The 19,092-nt window shown below is 42.6% G+C and overlaps 1 protein-coding gene and 1 long non-coding RNA gene across 2 annotated transcripts; both read left to right on the top strand.

Annotated features, from left to right (window-relative positions):
- The first annotated feature begins 8,457 nt into the window (after positions 1-8,457).
- LOC125508420 (uncharacterized) lies at positions 8,458-12,010 on the top strand. The gene is made up of 4 exons (XM_048673132.2): positions 8,458-9,944; positions 10,064-10,160; positions 10,240-10,336; positions 11,460-12,010. The coding sequence occupies exons 1-4, from the start codon at positions 8,605-8,607 to the stop codon at positions 11,648-11,650; spliced, it is 1,725 nt and encodes a 574-aa protein (XP_048529089.1). The 5' UTR covers positions 8,458-8,604; the 3' UTR covers positions 11,651-12,010.
- A 1,114-nt stretch (positions 12,011-13,124) lies between these two features.
- On the top strand, positions 13,125-13,792 carry LOC147990785 (uncharacterized). Its single transcript, XR_015600931.1, has 2 exons — positions 13,125-13,359; positions 13,505-13,792. It is a non-coding gene; the product is annotated as an uncharacterized LOC147990785 (long non-coding RNA).
- Positions 13,793-19,092: the final 5,300 nt, after the last annotated feature.

Raw genomic sequence — 19,092 nt, 5'->3', positions numbered from 1 at the left:
TCTAGCAGCCGGAATTCCCCCTCTTTGTGTATACCTTGCATATTATGAGAGAAAAGGCATTAGAATTACTCCAAAAAGAATTATTATACATAAAAACATCATAAATAACAGTAAGAAAACATGATGGAAAATGGACGTATCATGGATCAACTCTTGTAACCCCTATACTCATTGAATACAATCAAGCAGGACGTAGGGTTTTACCTCCTTAAAGAGGGCCCAAACCTGGGTAAACATTGTGTCCCCATCGTCCCTTGTTACTATCGATCCTCAAACACACAGTTCGGGCCCCACTACCCGAGATCTGCCGGTTTTGACACCGACAAGGGGAACCGATGTAAATGTCCCTAGATTTAATCAAGTGGGTTAATTTTTTTCTTTTGTGAGGAAAACTTCCAACCTATCCATCAACTACAAAGGTAGAACAAAGAGCACCAGAAGTAAAAAAACACATCCAGGTTCGTAGACTACCAAGCGACAACTACAAACACTGGAACGAGCCGAATGCACGCCACCATCATCACCCCTCCCTTATCGGATCTAGACAAATCTTGTTGTAGTAAATAGTCAGGAAGTCGTCGTGCTAAGGACCTATTAGACCAACGCACGATGACAGCAACCACCGCCGATGAAGAGATGAGTAGATCGAAAGATCCAACTTGTAGACACATAAACACAGAGGAACGAAGATCGGATCCACGTGGATCCATGGAAGACACACGTCGATCAAATCCTACGAGATTCGTCGGAGACAAACCTCCACATGCCCTTCGAAGATGCTAGAAGCACCACCGGGACGGGGGTAGGTGGGAGAATCTTATTCCAGCTTCAGCGAGTCGCCGCCGTCTTGCTTCTCTCAGAAAAACTCAATCACAAAAATTTGAAAACCATCTAAAAACTCAAAAAATCAAGTGGGTTGACCTAGTGGTGTTATCTTTCCTGTGTATGTTTTGTGAAGTAGCCGTAAGAAAGAACTTTTTTGCTTGTTTAATAGTAGTAGAGAAGTAGAGATAGAGATGATTAGACGGTTCAGAAAATGATTTAAATTTTTCCTCACGTGCTTTTTATAAGGGTAGTTTTTTTAGGGATGGGTAGTAGTAGATTTTTTTAGGCTAAAACACACGCTTTATTAATCAAGAATGTTCTAAGGAATACATCTCAAGTTTGGAGGATGAAGCAGCCAAACATGGTGTGGAAACTGCTCCGGGGATGTGGTGCACCTCTAAAAGTTTTTGTTTTTGCATGGAAGGCTGCAGGCGAGGCGCTAGCTACTCGAGCGAATATGCATCGATGACACATGGAGACGGCTGGAACTTGTATAATTTGTGGGCAGGAAGACGAAAACTGCACATCACACTCTCATTCGATGTCCTCATGTGTATAATCTATGGACTTAAATGAGGAGTGTGTGGCAATTTCCTACCGAGGAGGCCCTCAGGAACTCTGAAACTAACTGGTTGCTCATGTTGCTCCAAGAATTGAATGAAACACAACGACTGCTAGTTCTCATGATCTTGTGGCGTGTATGGTATGTGCACAATGAACTAACTCATGGCAAGCCAATGATTCCCATCATAGCATCGAGAAGGTTCCTATGTGAGTATGTCGATTCTCTGCTGATGATCAAACACTACCCACAGATGGATATAACTAAACGGAAATGGCCGGCAAACTTGAGCAGGACGCCGACACAAGCTTGTCCGGTCATTGATGTTCTCTGGGAGCCCCCACCAGTAGGATATGTAAAGCTTAATTTTGATGGCTCCTTTGTTGCAGCAATTGGTGAAGCTGGTGCCGACATGATACTACGCGATCACAAAGGACATGTCATCTTTGCTGCCTATAGATGGCTCTTCAATTGCCAAGGTCCACTCAAGGCTGAGCTTGCGGCATGCGAGGAAGAACCGCGACTGTCCTTGCACTGGTCCCAAGCACGATTGGTGGTAGAGACCGACTACGCAGAGATCGTCTCTCTCATCAACGCTGGGACAACAAATCGGTCTAGAAACATGTACCAAGTTGCTGAAATCGTTGGCCTGCTCAAAGAATGTCAAGCTCATGTTCGGAAGATCAGTAGTACACAGAACAAGGCTGCACATGCAATGGCAGCAGTTGGGCGAGGACAACAATGTATAGCCCGTTGGCTGGCTAATGTACCACCGAAGATTAGCAACACTATTCTAGATGATTGTAAAACATTTTTACTTAATCAGTGAGTTGCTTTTCTCCCGCAAAAGAAAAACATGGCGACCAATAGACAGACTAAGCGCGTATTTAGCGAGGCTATGTGCTTCGATATTTGTAGTTCTACGTTCAAAAATAAAAGAACAAGACTGTAGTTCAGACTCGATTAGCTTGATCTGGGTAGTAGTAGATAAATCGTGTCTGTTTCCGGGAAGCAACTAATTAACGAGCGCTCCTTCGGGAGCCTCGCAACGATTAGCGCCACTTGGCGCGCTCTCAGCCGCCCGCCATGTGTCGCGCTCTGGGTGCTTCCTCCGGAAATTTTTATTTTATTTTTTCGCACATGTTTTTGGCTTTTTAAACCGTTTTTTGGGGGTTTTCGACGTTTCGGTTTTCTACCGGTCTTCCTTAGCTTTTGGGTCAATTTTTTTTGGAAAAAAGAAACTTTTTGTGCGAAAAAACCGTGTTTTCTTTTTTATTTCTTTCATGAGAGTCGCGGTTTTGCTTCCGCGGAAGGCATGGTTGTGCTTTCGCGAGAGTCATGGTCGTGCTTTTTGGAAACGTAAAAAAACATGTTTTCTATTTTTTTTCCTTCCTTGAGAGGCACGGTTGTGCTTTTGCGAGAGTCACGGCCGTACCTTCCGAAAATGGAAAAAATGTGTTTTCTGTTTTTTTTTCTCCTTCCGCGAGAGGCACGGTTTTGCTTCCGCGAGAGACACGGTTGTGCTTTCGCGAAAGTCACGACTGTGCCTCTCGAAAACGAAAAAACGTGTTTTCTGTTTCTTTTTCCATCTGCGAGAGGCACGGTTGTGCTTTCGCTAGAGTCACAGCGGTGCCTCTCGGAAACGAAAAAAACGCGTTTTCTGTTTTTTCTTTCCGCGAGAGGCACGGGCGTGTCTTTTTGGGAAAGGAAAAAAACACGTGCTCCCGGGTTGGTTTTTTCCTCCGATTTTTTTCTTCTAAAAATCGTTAAAACCTATCAACATGGGATCTAGTTTTGAAGATCACGACGCGAGAAATCCAATGGTGAAAATAGTTCAAGATTTGGACGCACGGTTTAAGAGATAAAATGTTTTGAATAAAAGGATCTAGGAAAAAAGGGAAACTCACAGGTTGCGACAAGTGACGCACATGCAGCGCGCCATTTGTCGCAACTTGAGAATGTGGGAGTGATCTTTATAACGAGTACTCCTAAACCAAAAATGCTACATCTACGTAAAACTCTATAAAGCCTTACGTAATCTCTTTATAACTAATCTCTCCAGTCCCTTGGTTTCAACTGGGTGGGCCCCCCTTACTAATTTCTTTTTTTCGAGGGTACGCCAACGGTGTACCATAGCTTTATAGAAGAGAGAAAAATATGTACAAGAGAGATTACACGGTCGGTAGAAGGCCCAAATAGATCCCTCCACCAAACCCTCCACTCATCCGATCTCTACCTTACTCCTCAGTCCTCACACCACGTAGAAACTCGAGTGGCTCCTGCTCTAGACCACATTTCTAATTCTTGCCAAATCAGATCTACCGTTCCTCCTACATTCCTATGGTCATTACGCCCGAAGACCCTCCCATTACGTTGCTTCCAAATATTCCAGCAGATCGATATGACCACTGAGTCAAAACCTTTCCTCAATCTCTTCGGAATGTGCTTCCTCGAATCATCCCACCAAGCACCAATTGTGGACTGGTGTGTTGGGCAGAGCTCAGGACTAATGTTCATTCTGCAAAAGCAAATATACCACACCTGCCTCGCAAACACACACTGCATTATGATATGATCCACAGTGTCCTCCTCCTGCTCGCAGAGATAGCATGGCGATCTTTGGGCCTGAAGCCCATGTCGAAACCGTCTGTCTGCCGTCCAGAGCCAGTATTGCACCGCCAACCACATGAAGAGTTTGCATACCAGCGAAGCCCAACACTTCCATATGGCAGCATAAGCCTGAAACCGGATCCCTCCCATGCAGAGCATCTTGTAGGCTGAGGCCGCTGTGTATACTCCTTCGCGATTCCAAAACCATATTGGTTTGTCTTTGGTACCAGGCATAAGTTGCATATCGATCAGTATCTCCCATAATCGAACGAATTGAGTCAGCTCGTCTGTGCCTAGTTGACCTGTAATGTCATTCGTCCAGGCATGCATCCACAGCGCATCCTTCACACTCCTTCGGTTCACCACCTGTGTTCTGACCCGTTTATGGATTATCGGGGCCAGCTCTCCGATCGTAGCCCCACTGACCCATCTATCCTTCCAGAACAGAACTTTCGTTCCCTCGCCAACCTGCCACTTCACAATGCTAGCAAATGCTTCACTAGCTTGTTTGTCCGGGACCCAGTTTAGACCTTGCCACAGCCTCGTGGCGCCCGTCCTTGAAAGCCACTCCCACCTCATCCTAAGTGCAATTCCTTGCTTGCACAGGTCAACCACCCCCGGTCCTCCAAGTTCTTTAGGTCTACACACACACGCTTCCAAGACACTAAGCATCGGCTGCCATGTATTTCCTCGGACCCAGCCCAGAAGAAAGCTCTGCAGCCCTTGTCCACCCGCTCCAATGCCCATTTTGGGGCCTCAGCAACAATCAAATGGTGGGTTGGTCTTGCCTTCATAACCTGATTAACCAATACCAATCTACTTGGCCTAGTCACAAACCCACGCTGCCATCCCGGTACAATACGCAATGCAGCATCCACCACCAGTTGCCACTCCGATCTCTTTAGCTGCTTGTTACTAAGCTGTAACCCCAGATATTTGCAAGGAAAGGTTTCCATTTTCCATGGCAGAGCCTCCCTTACAAGTTGTTCATCGCTGTCCTCCGCCCTGGTCATGATAGCCGCAGACTTGCTATAATTGATTTTCAGTCCCGAAGCTTCTCCAAACATCTCAAGCACCTCTTTGACAAAGAACAGATCCGAAACTGTGGGTTTGATGAAGAAAACGACATCGTCCGCATAAAGAGATAGGCGCCGCATTAGGTTGCAGCCATTCATGCTACTCAGTACCTCAGAGTCATGTGCTTTTATCACGATTGCAGTTAGTACGTTCATAGCAATGACGAACAGAAGGGGCCATATCGAATCACCTTGCCTCAACCCCTTTGCGTGCATGAACTTCTGCCCCGCAGACCCATTCACCACAACTCGAGAACTTGCCGAGGTAAGTAAGGTGCCAATCCATGCCAACCAGCGCTCAGAAAAGCCTTTAGTCCGTAGCACCTCAAAAAGAAAAGGCCAAGACAGAGAATCAAAAGCCCTAATTTCCTCCAAACAAAAACTGACATCTCAGCTCTTCTATATCTATACCAACTAATAAAAGAAATAGGTATTCTTAGTCCGTCATGCTATTTTATAGAAACCCCCCTGATATTTTAGACATTAAAGCGGACTAAATATCAAATGTTTTTTAAAATACTCATATCTTCTAAATCGTAACTCTAAATTTAACATGTTATATATGAATTTTGATTAGAAAAATATAGAATCTAAATATGATGTTATTTTACCTATTAATCATTTAAAAAAACTATCTAAGGTGAAATCTTAATCAATAATGCATTATCCGTCTTTCTATCACACCGATAGTGATTCAGATTGGGGATGAACACCTCAGCAAAGTCAGAATTGCACACGAATTGAAGATAAATTTGCTAGAGACACCCAACAAATAAGGACATGCATGACAAGAAATAAAAGAAGGACCGAATAAAGACGATATGTCCGCTATAAAAGAAATAAAAGAGAAAATGCAGAGGATATTCAATAAAGATGAGATGTTGCGCTATTCTCCTATATATAAGAAGAAAGAGAGGATATGCATGGCAAAAAGTAAAAAGGAGGCATGCACGACAAAATAAAATAAAATAAAAGACATATTTGACAAGATATAAAAAATGATGAAATAGGGACCAATACCTATGACATGTATGGCAAGAAATAGTGGTGAATGGATGCAAGTACCCGTGTCCATAGGAGACCATACAAAAATGTTCCTTTTCTGACAAAAAAATCTCTCTTTATGCTTAAAAAAATGTATCTTTTTAACAACTTTTCATGTATTTAAGAGATATGCATGTGAAAAAAGTGTTCAAGAGTTACCTTAAGTTGGTGATCCTTAAACTGAAAATCACCCTTGATGCACACATGTCTCCGTAGTGTGCTAATGTGTCATAGTCTGTTTTTGTCGTATTTCTTTACCGTTTCTTTGTACATGGTTTTACCGCGCAGTCTTTTCTTGACATGAATAAATGCATAATCGTTTGTCCATTTCTTTGTACGGATTAAATCTATATGCAAGTTGTGTTGAAATAAAATACCTGTGGAATCTTGAACTGCGCTTTTGTAGGTTAAGACCATCTTTGTTTGGGTCATAGCTATAAATCTCAGATTATAGACTTTTTTAAAAATTAAGAGCCCATGGTATTTTTTCTTCCGTTGCAACGCACGAGACTTTTTGCTAGTCTATATCTATATCTATATCTATACTTACTAATAAAGCAAAGTGCGTTTCGTCAATTATTTCATCCGTTCACCGCCGACTTTTTTTTTATCCGAGGTGGTACTAAATTTTATGCGTTTGTCTGCCAAAAAGGAATTTTCGTACGTGGCCATGTGCTGCGGCCCAGTGAAGCCAGCCAACTTATTTTTCTGCCCACACAGCTGAAAAGGTCTATTTTCCGCACTAGGCGGCAAATAGTAGGAGTTTCGCACAGGACAACCAATAATGAGCTTGCTTATTTTTCTTAATTTCCCTGTTTTACTTCTATTTTTATTCTTCTTTCCCTACCTCTTTTTTCCTTCCAAATTTATTTATCTTTTATAATTTATTTTGTAAATTAAAATTCTCAAAAAAGCGTCCAGAACTAAAATAACTAAAAAATGTTCAATTTTTTTATTGTTTTAGTTATTCGAGATTTCTAAAAAGATAATTGCATTTTAAAAAATGCTCCAAATTCGAAAAATATTCTTGTTTCAGTGAAAGTTTTACAATTAAAAATAATGTTCATGTATAAATGATACACATTTTTTAAAAAACTTATGAATTTCAACACATGTTTCTGTTTTAAAAAAATGTTCACAAATTTAAATAATGTTCATGTTTTTTATAAAAAAATTGGTGTTTTCAGAAAATGTTTGTGAATTTTAAAATATGTTCCCTTTCATATTTTGTTAGCATTTTCCCAAAATTCTACATAATTTTCCAATAACTGTTAAGGATTTAAAAAATTGTTCATGTTTGCTAGAATATTCAAAAACTCCATACCTTAAAATCACCTCCATTGAAAGGATTGAAAGGAAAAATAGATTGAATAACTCATGGGCCTTCTCTGGTGTACGATGACGTAATAAAACTCTTAAATGCCATCGATCAATGAATGGAAAAATAACGGATTGATTCATTCACACGCAGCGAAATCGGGAAGCTAAATATTCATTTTTCGTGTGCACACAGGGTTTTGCTTGCACATATAATTCTCACTGACTCTAAATGCATACTATTTTATTTCCTGTTACAACGCACGGGCATATGTGCCAGTCTTTACCTAATAATAAAGTAAATTGAGTTTCTTTCGTCCGTCATGGCATTTTTCATAAAAAATCCTGTCTTTTTTGAAATCAACCCGCCGTCCGGATTTAAGTCACACCGGAACCGTTATTTTACATTTTTCAAAACCCCCCTGATGTTTTAGATAATTCATGCGCGGATCATATTTAAGTTAAACAAATGTTTTTTTAAATCATCCATATCTTTTAAACCGTAACTCCGATTTGAACATGTTATATATGAAATTTGATTAGAAAAATATGTAGAATATGAATATGAGATTATTTTTACCTGTTAAGTATTTTTAAATATTATTTTGAAATATATTTGAGTCAAATCAAATGATTTTCTAAATTATCTGTATCTTTTAAACTATAACTTTGATTTTAACATATTATATATGAAATTTTATTAAAAAATGTGTGGATCTAAATATGATGTTAATTTTACCTGTTAAATATTTTTAAAATATTGTTATGAAAGCAAACTTATAATTCGTTTTTTTCATACCGGCAGCGATCCGGATTGCAAATAAACACTCCACTATAATCACATACGAAAAAGAAAACATCGATAACTATACATGCATACTAGTGGTGATTTTGCTGTTTCCGTGTCGATAGTTCCCAGTCGTGAAGGGAAGCAAAATACTAGCCCGGACGCGGCCCAGCAGAGAGAGGGCATCCTACCTGGACTCAGCCAAGTTCGGCCGAGAAAGGAGGAGAGAATTTTAGATGGACTCGGAAAACACTCAGGCCATTAAAAGGCAAGCACTTGTCTCTCTGTTTCTCTATCGAAAAAGAAACAACAACAGAAGTTTTCCTCTGTTCTGGTGAGGAAACCCTAGTTCCCAAATCCTGTCTGCCCCGCCGCCGAGTATAATGGAGGGATCCTTCCCCGCCTCTTCCTTACACCCCCCCGCCGTAGCACCCGCCACCACCCGCTGTGCCCCATGGGTTCTTCTTGACAGTAGGGCCTACTTTGCCGTCTGCAAGAACGCCACCACCGCTGAAGCCACCACCAGCACCGGTCACATGGTCAAGGTCAGTTTCTGCCTCTCAGATCCGCCGGCAATCTCACACTTTTGCGTCTTTGGCCCCGAGTTGAAGCACGAAGATTTCATGATGGAACCCCTGGTTCTCTTCTCGGCGAAGGACCTCGTACTCCTCCGCCTCGCCTTCACCGTCGGTCCACGAATCACCCATAAGGATTCTCGTCTCGCCGAGTACTTTCTCTACAAGGCTGGTCGTGGCAAGCCGTCGCTCGAACCGATCCCGGTTACTCCACCAGGCACCAGGAACTCGTTCCACATCTGCGTCCTGCCGTCCGACGACGACGATGGGGAATTTGTCATCGCGGATCTCTGCATGACAAATCCCCGTTCGGACTACGAGCTTCATGTCTTCTCTTCCAAGACTGGCAAGTGGACCACCAAGCAGTTGCGGTTACAGGCATCTCCCGTAGTAAAGAAAGAAGACCTGCCTGGCCCATCACTCGACAAGGTGATTGCGCTTGGAGGAGGTGCTGTAGGCTGGATCGACCTCTGGCGGGGTATCATCAGCTGCAACGTGTTTGGCAAGAACCCCGTTCTAAGTTTCACCCCAGTGCCCATGCTTGAAGAAAACGAGCGACATGAAGGTAACCCACGCCTGTTCAGGGACATCACCTGCTCCAATGGTGTCATCAAGTTTGTAGAGTTGGATCTTCGTTTCAAAAAGGTTGCTGTTCACAACATCAAGACGACAAAGGATCTTGACAGCGTAGATATCATCCATGATTCAGAGCTGCTCTTCCACAAAGATGATTCATGTACCGACCCTGTGGAATATACTCTTGTTGATGATGGTTGGAAGCTCCGGACATGTTATAGGCATACTTCCTGGGACTATTGGCGCAAGGGGCACACTGTTGATATTGATGACATCTTGGCTGACAATACTGATCACTCTATGTTGCTCCCACAACTGTGGGATGCTAAAGCTGGGAAATCAACATTGAGAAATCTGTATTCGGCTTACCCAACCCTGGGCATTGACGGTGGCAACATTGTTTACCTGATGTCTAAGGTTGTTTATAATGATGAGAATGCATGGATGATTGGTGTTGACCTTGAAAAGAAGGCAGTGGAAGTACTCGTACCAGTCTCTTCTGAGAGAGTCTGTTTATTCAAGCCAGACTTCCTCCCCTGTACATTCTCCAAATATCTTGATGCAACTCCAAGGTAAACTTCTTTGATTATGCTTAAGCAAGGTGTTCGTGTGGACGGGACAATTTCCTTTGTTTCCACTTCCTCACTATTTATTTTAACTAATGACATATGACACTCGTTGCAATTTTAAGGTCATGTGCAGAGGAAGTCATCCCTACTGCAAATGTGGTTCAGAAATCTCTACTTAATGATCATGTTTCATCAGGCAATTTTTCTCTAAATAAGCTGGTATGCTTTGATTGTCTACTGTCTGCTAGCCATTGATTTCTTCATCTCCATGCATTGAGTAGTTGATATTCCTTTACAGTCACCGCTGCAGGATACACGGCAGTGCTATGGGGGTTCGATTGAATATGCTGGTCCATACGCAGGCTACCGCAACTATCAGCAGCATTTAACCGCAGGTAATGGCACTGAAGCTGATTGCTGTATGGGGCTTTTCCATTTCTGTTTTTCGTCCATGTGTTCTTCTATTGTACTCGTGATATTCAACTCTTAAATATTGAAGTTGTTTAGCATTAAGAAGTTGTGATTGAAAAGAATGCAAAATATTATCTCATCATGCTACCATTTCGTCCTCGAGATAGATTCCTGCCGCAAATGTTGCCATTAGACGAGAAGAGTTTGTCCAACTTCCATGTATACCTACTTTGCATCTTGTTGTCTGGCCTGAAGTTTGATAGAATATGTTACCTTTTTCAGGTTGTGATTGTTAGTTCTCCTTAATCAAAGGAATAAATATATATTAGAAAAGTTTTAACCTGCAACTGCAAATGATGCCAATGTAGTGATGTTGAGTTCCTGTGTATCCCTGTGTTTTTTTCCTTTTTTAAGATCGAAATTCGGGGGATACTGCAAAGTTCGCGTATCCTGGCGTATCCTGCCGTATCGTTCGGCACTTCCAGCCGTGTCCGTGCTTTCTAGCTCTTCTCTTCTCCTGCTGTTAGAGATCAAATGTAGCCTTGTCATTGATATGCTTCCTAAAAGGGGAGTGCTAGCTCATGATATAAATATTTTTGTAAGGCAAATTTGTATGTGCAATGTTGGGTGAATATCTTAATGCTGTCTTTGAACTTTAGTTTGGGAAGTTTCCTGGCAAGGGCCCTCTGGATCATCGGATTGGTATAAATTCCTTTGGAATGCTTTCCTATACCCCCTCCAAAGGAATCTCAACATGTACTCAGACCTTTGAGAAGGATATTGCACTCGGTTGCATGGAAGTTTCTGCGCTCTACGTATTGTCTATTGTTTCCGTAGAGCCTTCGAAAACCATTCAAAAATATATGCTGTACAAAAAGCAAGTGTTTGTAGCACAATTTTTTGTAAAAGCGTTGCTGTTATTGTGATTTTGTGGGTTTATATGTTATAGCACCCACCTTGCATTTACAAAGTCCAACATATTTCTAACTTCTAAAACTGCATCCTCGCGGACGCCATGGTGCCTGTATTCCTTCATTTGATTTTAATATATGTTACTATAATATGTCTGTTTAATTATATTTCATCCTGTACTACCTTGATTTGCAGGTACCCAACCGCTGTTGCAAGTGCTGAATACTGACCCGTTTGGCCAACTATGGCTGTCCTTGCGGCTGGATGACCACCTGCTATCACAGCTAACAGGTCGTGGTCCGGCGCCTCCGCCATTCACTCCATTCCCCACTGAGGAGTACATATCTGATGGAAACCATGTATTCAGTGGAAGCACGGAAACTTGATCCTGTGCCGTTGGATGAGGATTGTGCGATTTGAGATGAAAAGATGGACGAAATGCAGAAAGAACCTCGTAATCTTCCTGTACCTCGGTACAACATCCTTATGGAAGATGAGCCATCGGTGCCTCTTTCTATCCCGATTCAATTTTTCCCCATCAACAGCTAGGGTTAGGAGATGGTCGCCTCGGCCAGCACGACGCCCTCGTTCTGCGCAGGGCCGGCGGCCGGCGACCGCGTCTAGTTCATTCTCTCCTACGGAGTATCAGGCGTCGGGCGACCGTGGCTAATTCGTTCTCTCCTCTCCGGCGGCTGGCCTACCGCGACAACCCAGCAGTACACCCCGGCGGCCGGCGGCCGGCGACCGGCGCGGCTAATTCTTCTCCGGGCTTCTCTCCTCTCCGGCGGCTGGCCCAACACGCCAATCATTCTCTGAGCATTCCCCATCGGATTGGTACCGGATCTAAGTCTGAAGGTATGGAGATTTCTATTACATTGATCATCTTGTATACTTTGCCGTGGTCTTCTTTTCGGAGCTCATCTAGTTGAGCTAGGTTTGTAAAGCAAATAGAGAGGACAAGGGTGTGGATTCTGGTTGTCTCCTCCAAGATTAGCACTTCTAGTTGGGCTAGGTTTGCAAAGCAAAGCAGCTAGAGTAGGGGAGGGAGCGAGGTAGTAGTATCTTGGCTGCAACTGCTGATTGCCCCTAAGTCTACTGTCCAGATTTTGGTCTTCAAGAAGTTGGTAAAGTCAAAACTCATTTGGTAAGCAAGTTTTATATTAATGCAACAACAGGGAGATCCAATCATGCTAATTTGACAATACTATACACCATAATGGGAATAAGAAATTAAAAAAACCATTACTTCTTGCAGACTTGTGTGTAGTACAATGGGAATAAGAAAGGAGTTGAAACTATTTGAGCATAGATAAATTATAGAAATGATTTTAGTTGTTAGTTTTAATTTATATTGCAATCGATTGGTGAAGTGAGCTGAGATTAGGTACTGCTAACACTTTGAATGTTCTTTCGACCAGTTTATTTTTTCTATGCTATTCCGGAATGCACATATTGACTGGCTCCTATGCGGATGTGCTTTTTGCACTTACAGACGGTATATCTTCTCTTTGTGCAGTAACTATGGAATGCCAGAGCGGAGTGAGCAAGGCTCCACCTTTGGCTATTTGTGACGCCCAGTCTGATGCAGAATCTGCCGTCCACACTAGACCAAGTGCCGAAATTGTATTTACCACACCACAAAAATTGTATAGTGCACCTTTCTGTGTAAGTACTTGTCTAAGTAATATGTACATGCTTACAGTTTCTTGTATTCCAGCATGTTAAACCCGTTGTTCTTTTCATCCAAATTTCAGGGCTCATCTTGTACTCCGGAGTGTGATGATGACATCAGGCCAGCCATAGGGATGACTTTTACGGATTTGAAGGCAGCTAAGGATTTTTGCACTTGGAGATCAATTATGTAACCAAGTTCCGGCGAAAGAACAAACTCAAACAGAAAAAATTGAGGAATTCTTGGGTTGTTCAATTCCAAATGAGGTTGACATTCATCCTCCAAATGATATTCGATTGAGGGGTAGGATCAAAAGACTTAAAGGATACATGGATAAGGGTGGAAAGCAAAGCAAGAAAGATAAGAATGCGAACAAGAATGATAGCCGCACTTGTCCTAAAAAAGTGCAAGTACATGATTAAGGTACATTCCTCTGGACTTAGTTGAGAATAATTCTAATATGTTTCTTGCTAATAAAGATAACATGCACTGATGTATCTATTTTCTTAGATTGTTGTTAAGTTCGTTTTCATATATAAGTATAAAAAGTTCAACTCTTATGTTTCAGGTTTGCTGGTGGCAGTAAAGACTTATGAAGGTTTCATACACAAGGACTTCTGCAGGATGTTTGGAGTCGTAGTGGTGCACTGGTACGTTCTTCAGCTTGTACTCGAGTTATGTCCGATGCATAAACGTGAGGTTTACTATGACTGTTAATGGCTAATGGGTTAGTGATGTGTCTGTTGTAACAAAACACCCTAGCATAATGCGTTAACTACTGTACGTGTCTATGTTGTAACTAAACTCCCTAGCATAATGCGGCTATCATGCCTTAACTACTGTACATGTTTTTGAAGTGATGGCAGTACTACAAGTGAATTCTTCTGGACTACTAAAATCGGCTTCCTTCAGTTTTCTCACGTTGTTGAAGTGATGGCAGTACTGCAAGTGAATTCTGGACTACTAAAATTGGCTTCCTAAAGTTTTCTGTTGTCTTGTCTGGGGCATTGCATGTTAGTTGTTTTAGTTTCCTAAATGTGATTTTGCTGGGACTCTGCTATTAGGAGACTATTTAGAATCACCTTCTGTGAGTTTTGCTATCCATTGCTGGTAGTTTTCCATTTTAAATCGAAATTTAAATGTCTGGCATGCGTGGTGAATCATAGGCACATCGCATGGCTTACAGATCCTACTTCCTGACAAGAAACTGGAAATTAGTGGCAAGAGGCTAGCTGTGTTTACTTGTAGGCCTGAGGGGTTCCGTGTAAAATGTACTCTGGTTGTGGTCGTTGTTTTGCAAATAGGGCAGAGCAGTTATGAGTCAATCTGGCCCATACAATTAGCATCCTACAGTCTCTGCTCAGGTTTCCAGGATTCCGCTGAATATGTGGTTTCCAGGTGATATTGTCTCATCCACTGAGGAGCAGCATCTCGATGATATAGCCACCAGATGACCACTGAAGGTTGGACTGAATATCCGGTGTGCCAACCAAGCGTAAGTTGCTACTAGTAGTTTGGAGCACCGTTCTACCCACACATGCATCTACCTACCACCCAGACGGAAGCTACCAGCTTGCAGCACCGAAGCCTAAAAGCTATCAGGTGGTATTGGAGTTAAAAGACCCGTTCCCGCTTCTTTGTTGCGAGCTCTTTCTGTATCATTACTGCAAGTTAATTAATGTATTTTGCACCGACAGTGCAAACCATCTCTTACTAAGCTCCCTATCAAAGGCTGTGGAATCGCTTCCTCGCGACGATTTTGACTGGGTCATCCGCCCAGTCGGGCCATAGACACACAAGGAACGTGCTGACCCAAACGGACGGCGATTTTGTCTGTTTTTTTGTCCGTTTGGGTCGGCCGCCTACTCGGCATCCATTCTTTTTTTAGGTCAGCCGTGCGTGCAACGTGCGGTCCACGGACAAATTTGAGAAGACCAACGGCCATAGATATGCCAACAGCCCCGTCGCCTAAAGTTTATAGTTTATGCCAGCAGCTGACATACAATGCCAACCTTTTAAAAAAAACCACCACACTATTCGAAACATACTTCAATCCTAAAATCTTTAAAGTGCACGCGCATCTTTTGGAGAAAATAAGCGGCCACGCTCTGCCACACATATACATGCGTAGGATTTGTCTGCTAGTGCATGTGATTAATTATTAAATGTCAGATTTATCATGGACAACAAAACAGATTGTGTATTTATTTCGGATCTTTAATTTTTTAAAAATCATATATTTCAAATCACGTGTTGGAATTCAGATCCATCTTCACCGTTGGATTCTTCGTGACGAGATCTTAGAAACTAGATCCCATATGAGTATATTTCAACGAATTTTTTTCGATGTCAACTTTGATGATATATTGTGCAACTTTAATACTGTATTGTGCAACTTTAGTACTACATCGTGCAACTTTACAAAACTAATCTTTGGAGCTGCACCTTCGTATGAGGTTGCAACCTAGCAACCACGACAACTTTTGCCCCAACGAAGTCGATGTGCAACCTTTTCTTGTAATGTAGTCTAATTGCACACACATTGATGTTTAGTTGTTTTGTAATGTAGTCTAGTTGCACACAGGTGTTTAGTTGGCAGGAAGACTAGTTGCACCCACATATGCTTGGTTGACTTGTAATTTAGTCTAGTTGCACATACATTGATGTTTTGTTGGCAGGATACTACTTGCACACACATATGCTCACTTGGCGCGACAATGTAATCTACTTGCACACACATTGATGTTTTGTTGGCAGGATACTACTTGCACACACATATGCTCACTTGGCGCGACAATGTAATCTACTTGCACACACATTGATGTTTAGTTGGCAGGACTATTGACACACACACACACATATGCTCAGTTGGCGGGGCAATGTAGTCTAGTTGCACACACATTGATATCTAGTTGGCAGAAAGACTAGTTCGTCGAAACATCTCCATGCGGGGTCTATTTTTGAAGAGCACATCGCGAGGGTTTCAAGGGTGAAAACGGATCTGAATTTCGACGTGTGGTTTAGAAGATATGTCTTTTATTATTTTGAAAACCAAAAAACTAATGCACAAAGGATGAACATGGGGAACATGAATGCAGCGGCATGCAGACATCCATCACGTGAGAAGAGACCACATAGGATGATTAATTAGCAGTGTCTTACCTTTCCTGGGACCAGGGGACATACACTTACTTTATTTGGCTGGCCGCTAGGGAGCATTAGCGAGCCCCCGGCCGCCAGCTAGACGCGTCCTTAATTCTAATTCTAAACTCATTGTCGTTCACAGTTTCCTTGTCGATGCGAAGGGGCTAGCAGCCCCCAAACCAAAGTCTTAGATCAGGACTCATACCGTGGTTGTGGTTTGAAGCCCTCATGCAAGTTCTTCAATATTTAGAGAGTATGTGTAGGGGCCAGCAGCCCCCCAACCAAAGTCTCAGATCAGAACATAACGTGGTTGTGGCTTGAAGGCCAAATTGAAGGCCGCATGCAAGTTCTTCACTATTTAAAGAGTATGTGTTAGTACGAGATCACGCTATCAACTTATTTAATCTTTCTTAATGATTAGGACAAAATATTGTCCCAGAGGAACCGTACATGCACCTTTGTTTGGATGCCGATCTAATATCGTTACAGTACGAAATACTTGAAGGCCACATGCAATTGACTCACCTACATTTTATGCTCCCATCCTTTTCTAGAAAAAGCCTCTACCTCTGGGGAAGTGCTCACATCAACTCCAATTTGGATGGAGCTTCCCAATGGGTTAGAGCGTTTGCGAACCAAAAAGGGGAAGTAGTGAAGTGAGCCAGTACAATAAGACAATAGGTCTCATGGGCCAAGCCTGCTATCAGGCAGTGAGTGGGAATCAATCCTCAAAGAGAGAAGGTCTAGTGCTCTCAGAAAATATTTGATTCGCCAAAAAATTGGCTTTATCAGGCCAATCCATGTTCAGAAGTCTTCCATCAAAAGTCAGTGGTCTAGGCCGCTTTCCTTGACTTTGAGTTGGATCTCATTCTTCTTCCCGGCACAAAAAGAAGGTAGACTTCATCTGAGACACATGGGTTCTTTTGCTTCCTTCAAAGAACTCGTCTTTGAGCCTCTAAAAAGAAGGGCATAGTATCCCAGCCACCTAGACCACCTAAAAGGAAGGAATTGGTCTTTAGCTTTGAGTGAACCAATCATTGGTGAATGGGTTCAGTAAGGTAGAAGGAAAGGGCCCCTCCCGACCTGGGAAATTCATAGCAGGAAGACTGGCGCCGATCAGCGAAAGTAAACCCTTCAGTACATCGCGTTCAGCCCTCCCTCAAAATCCCATTTGTTTGATTGGGGAATCACTCTTGATCCTCTAAAGGCTCTTCTCCGTCTATAACTCAAAGTCCACCTGTCTCTCGTGGAAGCGCTTTAGAGTGCCTAGAAGATCCAGCAAACGGGGGTGCCAATGCTTTCCCAAGACCAGATCACGGTAGGTAGCTGCTTTAAAGGGGTTGGGAGACAATCTTCTTCTTGTTTTCTGCGACCCAGAGCACTCTTTTTTTCAATCGTACGAAGAAACTCCGTGAAAAACCCAGCTATCACTCCTATGAGACGACTAACTCCCAACTCCTGATACATTCTTTAGAGTCGACCAAAGGACTCGTTGGTTTCGACATAGTTTCTTTGTTCATGCGTTTCTGTTTTGCTCTCCGCCATTTTGCACTTAGTTTAGTTGGAATGGAAAGAGAACTTCCTTCAGTTTTTATTTTTATTTTTGTTGCCTGGTTCGGTCTCTCCGAGTGGAATAAGTGGGTCCTTCTTCTTTTTCCTGACTGATGAAGGTCGAAACTTAAGATCAAATCAAGCGGAGTCTGGATTCCTATGTTCGTACCAACTCAAATGATTGATGGATTGGATCTTGAGTATGCTCACTTCGCTACTCAGCAAGGGTGAAAGAATGACAAAGAGACTGACATCATAGAGGATGGGAAGGGCCCAATCGCTTGCCTCTTTCTTGGTCCACCCCCTGGTGGGTACTTTATAGCTCACAACACGAGATAGGCAGATATATGACATAGAAAAATTGCTTTCATTGACAACAAGACTCTCTTCCTGATTGGGATTGGTCTGTGCAGGATCTCCTTTCCTATGAGACTCTTGCTTCCCTTTGAAAGAGGCAGACCCCTACTTCAATTGTCATCTGACGACTCTTCCCCAGCTGTGGACTCAGACCTCTCACAAAAAAAAGAAAATCAAAATCAAACGAATCAGAATATAACCAATCTATCGCCTTTGATGACTCGTTGACAGCCTCCTCAACCCAAGCTTCCATCTCCTGCTCTAGACATCGGCGCTTGCCTGCACCAGCCCATGAAAGGTGTATGAAGGTGAGTTTGACTACGAACTCGAGGATGCTGGGAACGATATCTTTTCGGGAAATCACTCCCGTCGAGAGGCCCTCTTCCTCCCTTTTCTTGAATCTGGGAGAGAGGCAAAAGAGAAGTCCAGAGATACCTCGACCCTTTTAGGGAAAGGAGGGAGATCGAATGCGAGATGGAGTCCCTGCCGAATGGAATGGACGTCCTTTGGGACAACTGTGTAAGATTTAATTTACCATAAAATTGGACAGAAAAACTACTACAAAGATCATAAGAAACCCAGCTCAAAGTGAATGGAGAGAGAACCCCTGCGCCTTGGAAGGATCTGAAGCTGTTCAGACACTCATAGACAAGTGAAGTCCAATCCAGGATCCCTCGAAAAGTGAAGTGAACTAGCCAGATAGAACGGTCAGGTTAGGAAAAGAGTCTTTCATGTCAAGGTGAACATAGACAGACGAGGTTAGTTTGTTTCCCTTAATTCTCAGAGAAAAGACTCATTGTTGGAACCGAGAGCACCGATGATTGCTTTCTTTCTGACCTTTAGCCGAGAAATTCCATACCTTCCACCGACTTCTTTTGTGTGTAGAACGTGATGCTTTCCAATGCCGAGTACTTTTATTAACAATGTATGAAGCCCGTAAAATCGAAATCGATCCAAATCCACGACCTTGATGGTCGAGGAAAAAAGGTATGTATTATTATGGTGTGAGCCTTCTTTATTTTTGGTCTTAGATTATCATAAGTGAGGAATGGTGCATGCTAGCCTTCAGACTATACTTTATTGTAGGGAACGGGAAAAAATGGA

Source organism: Triticum urartu, chromosome 1A (genome assembly GCF_056163025.1).
Source record: "Triticum urartu cultivar PI428250 chromosome 1A, HENAU_Tu73, whole genome shotgun sequence".
Classification (NCBI taxonomy): Eukaryota; Viridiplantae; Streptophyta; class Magnoliopsida; order Poales; family Poaceae; genus Triticum; species Triticum urartu.
This window is presented reverse-complemented; position numbering and strand designations above follow the sequence as displayed.

What these genes read in the sequence shown, in the direction of transcription:
- LOC125508420 (XM_048673132.2), top strand. Translation starts at nt 8,605, where the DNA reads ATGGAGGGATCCTTCCCCGCCTCTTCCTTACACCCCCCCGCCGTAGCA. An exon ending in ATTTTTCTCTAAATAAGCTG is followed by an intron (nt 10,161 to 10,239) that starts GTATGCTTTGAT and finishes ATTCCTTTACAG; the next exon opens with TCACCGCTGCAGGATACACG. An exon ending in TCAGCAGCATTTAACCGCAG is followed by an intron (nt 10,337 to 11,459) that starts GTAATGGCACTG and finishes CTTGATTTGCAG; the next exon opens with GTACCCAACCGCTGTTGCAA.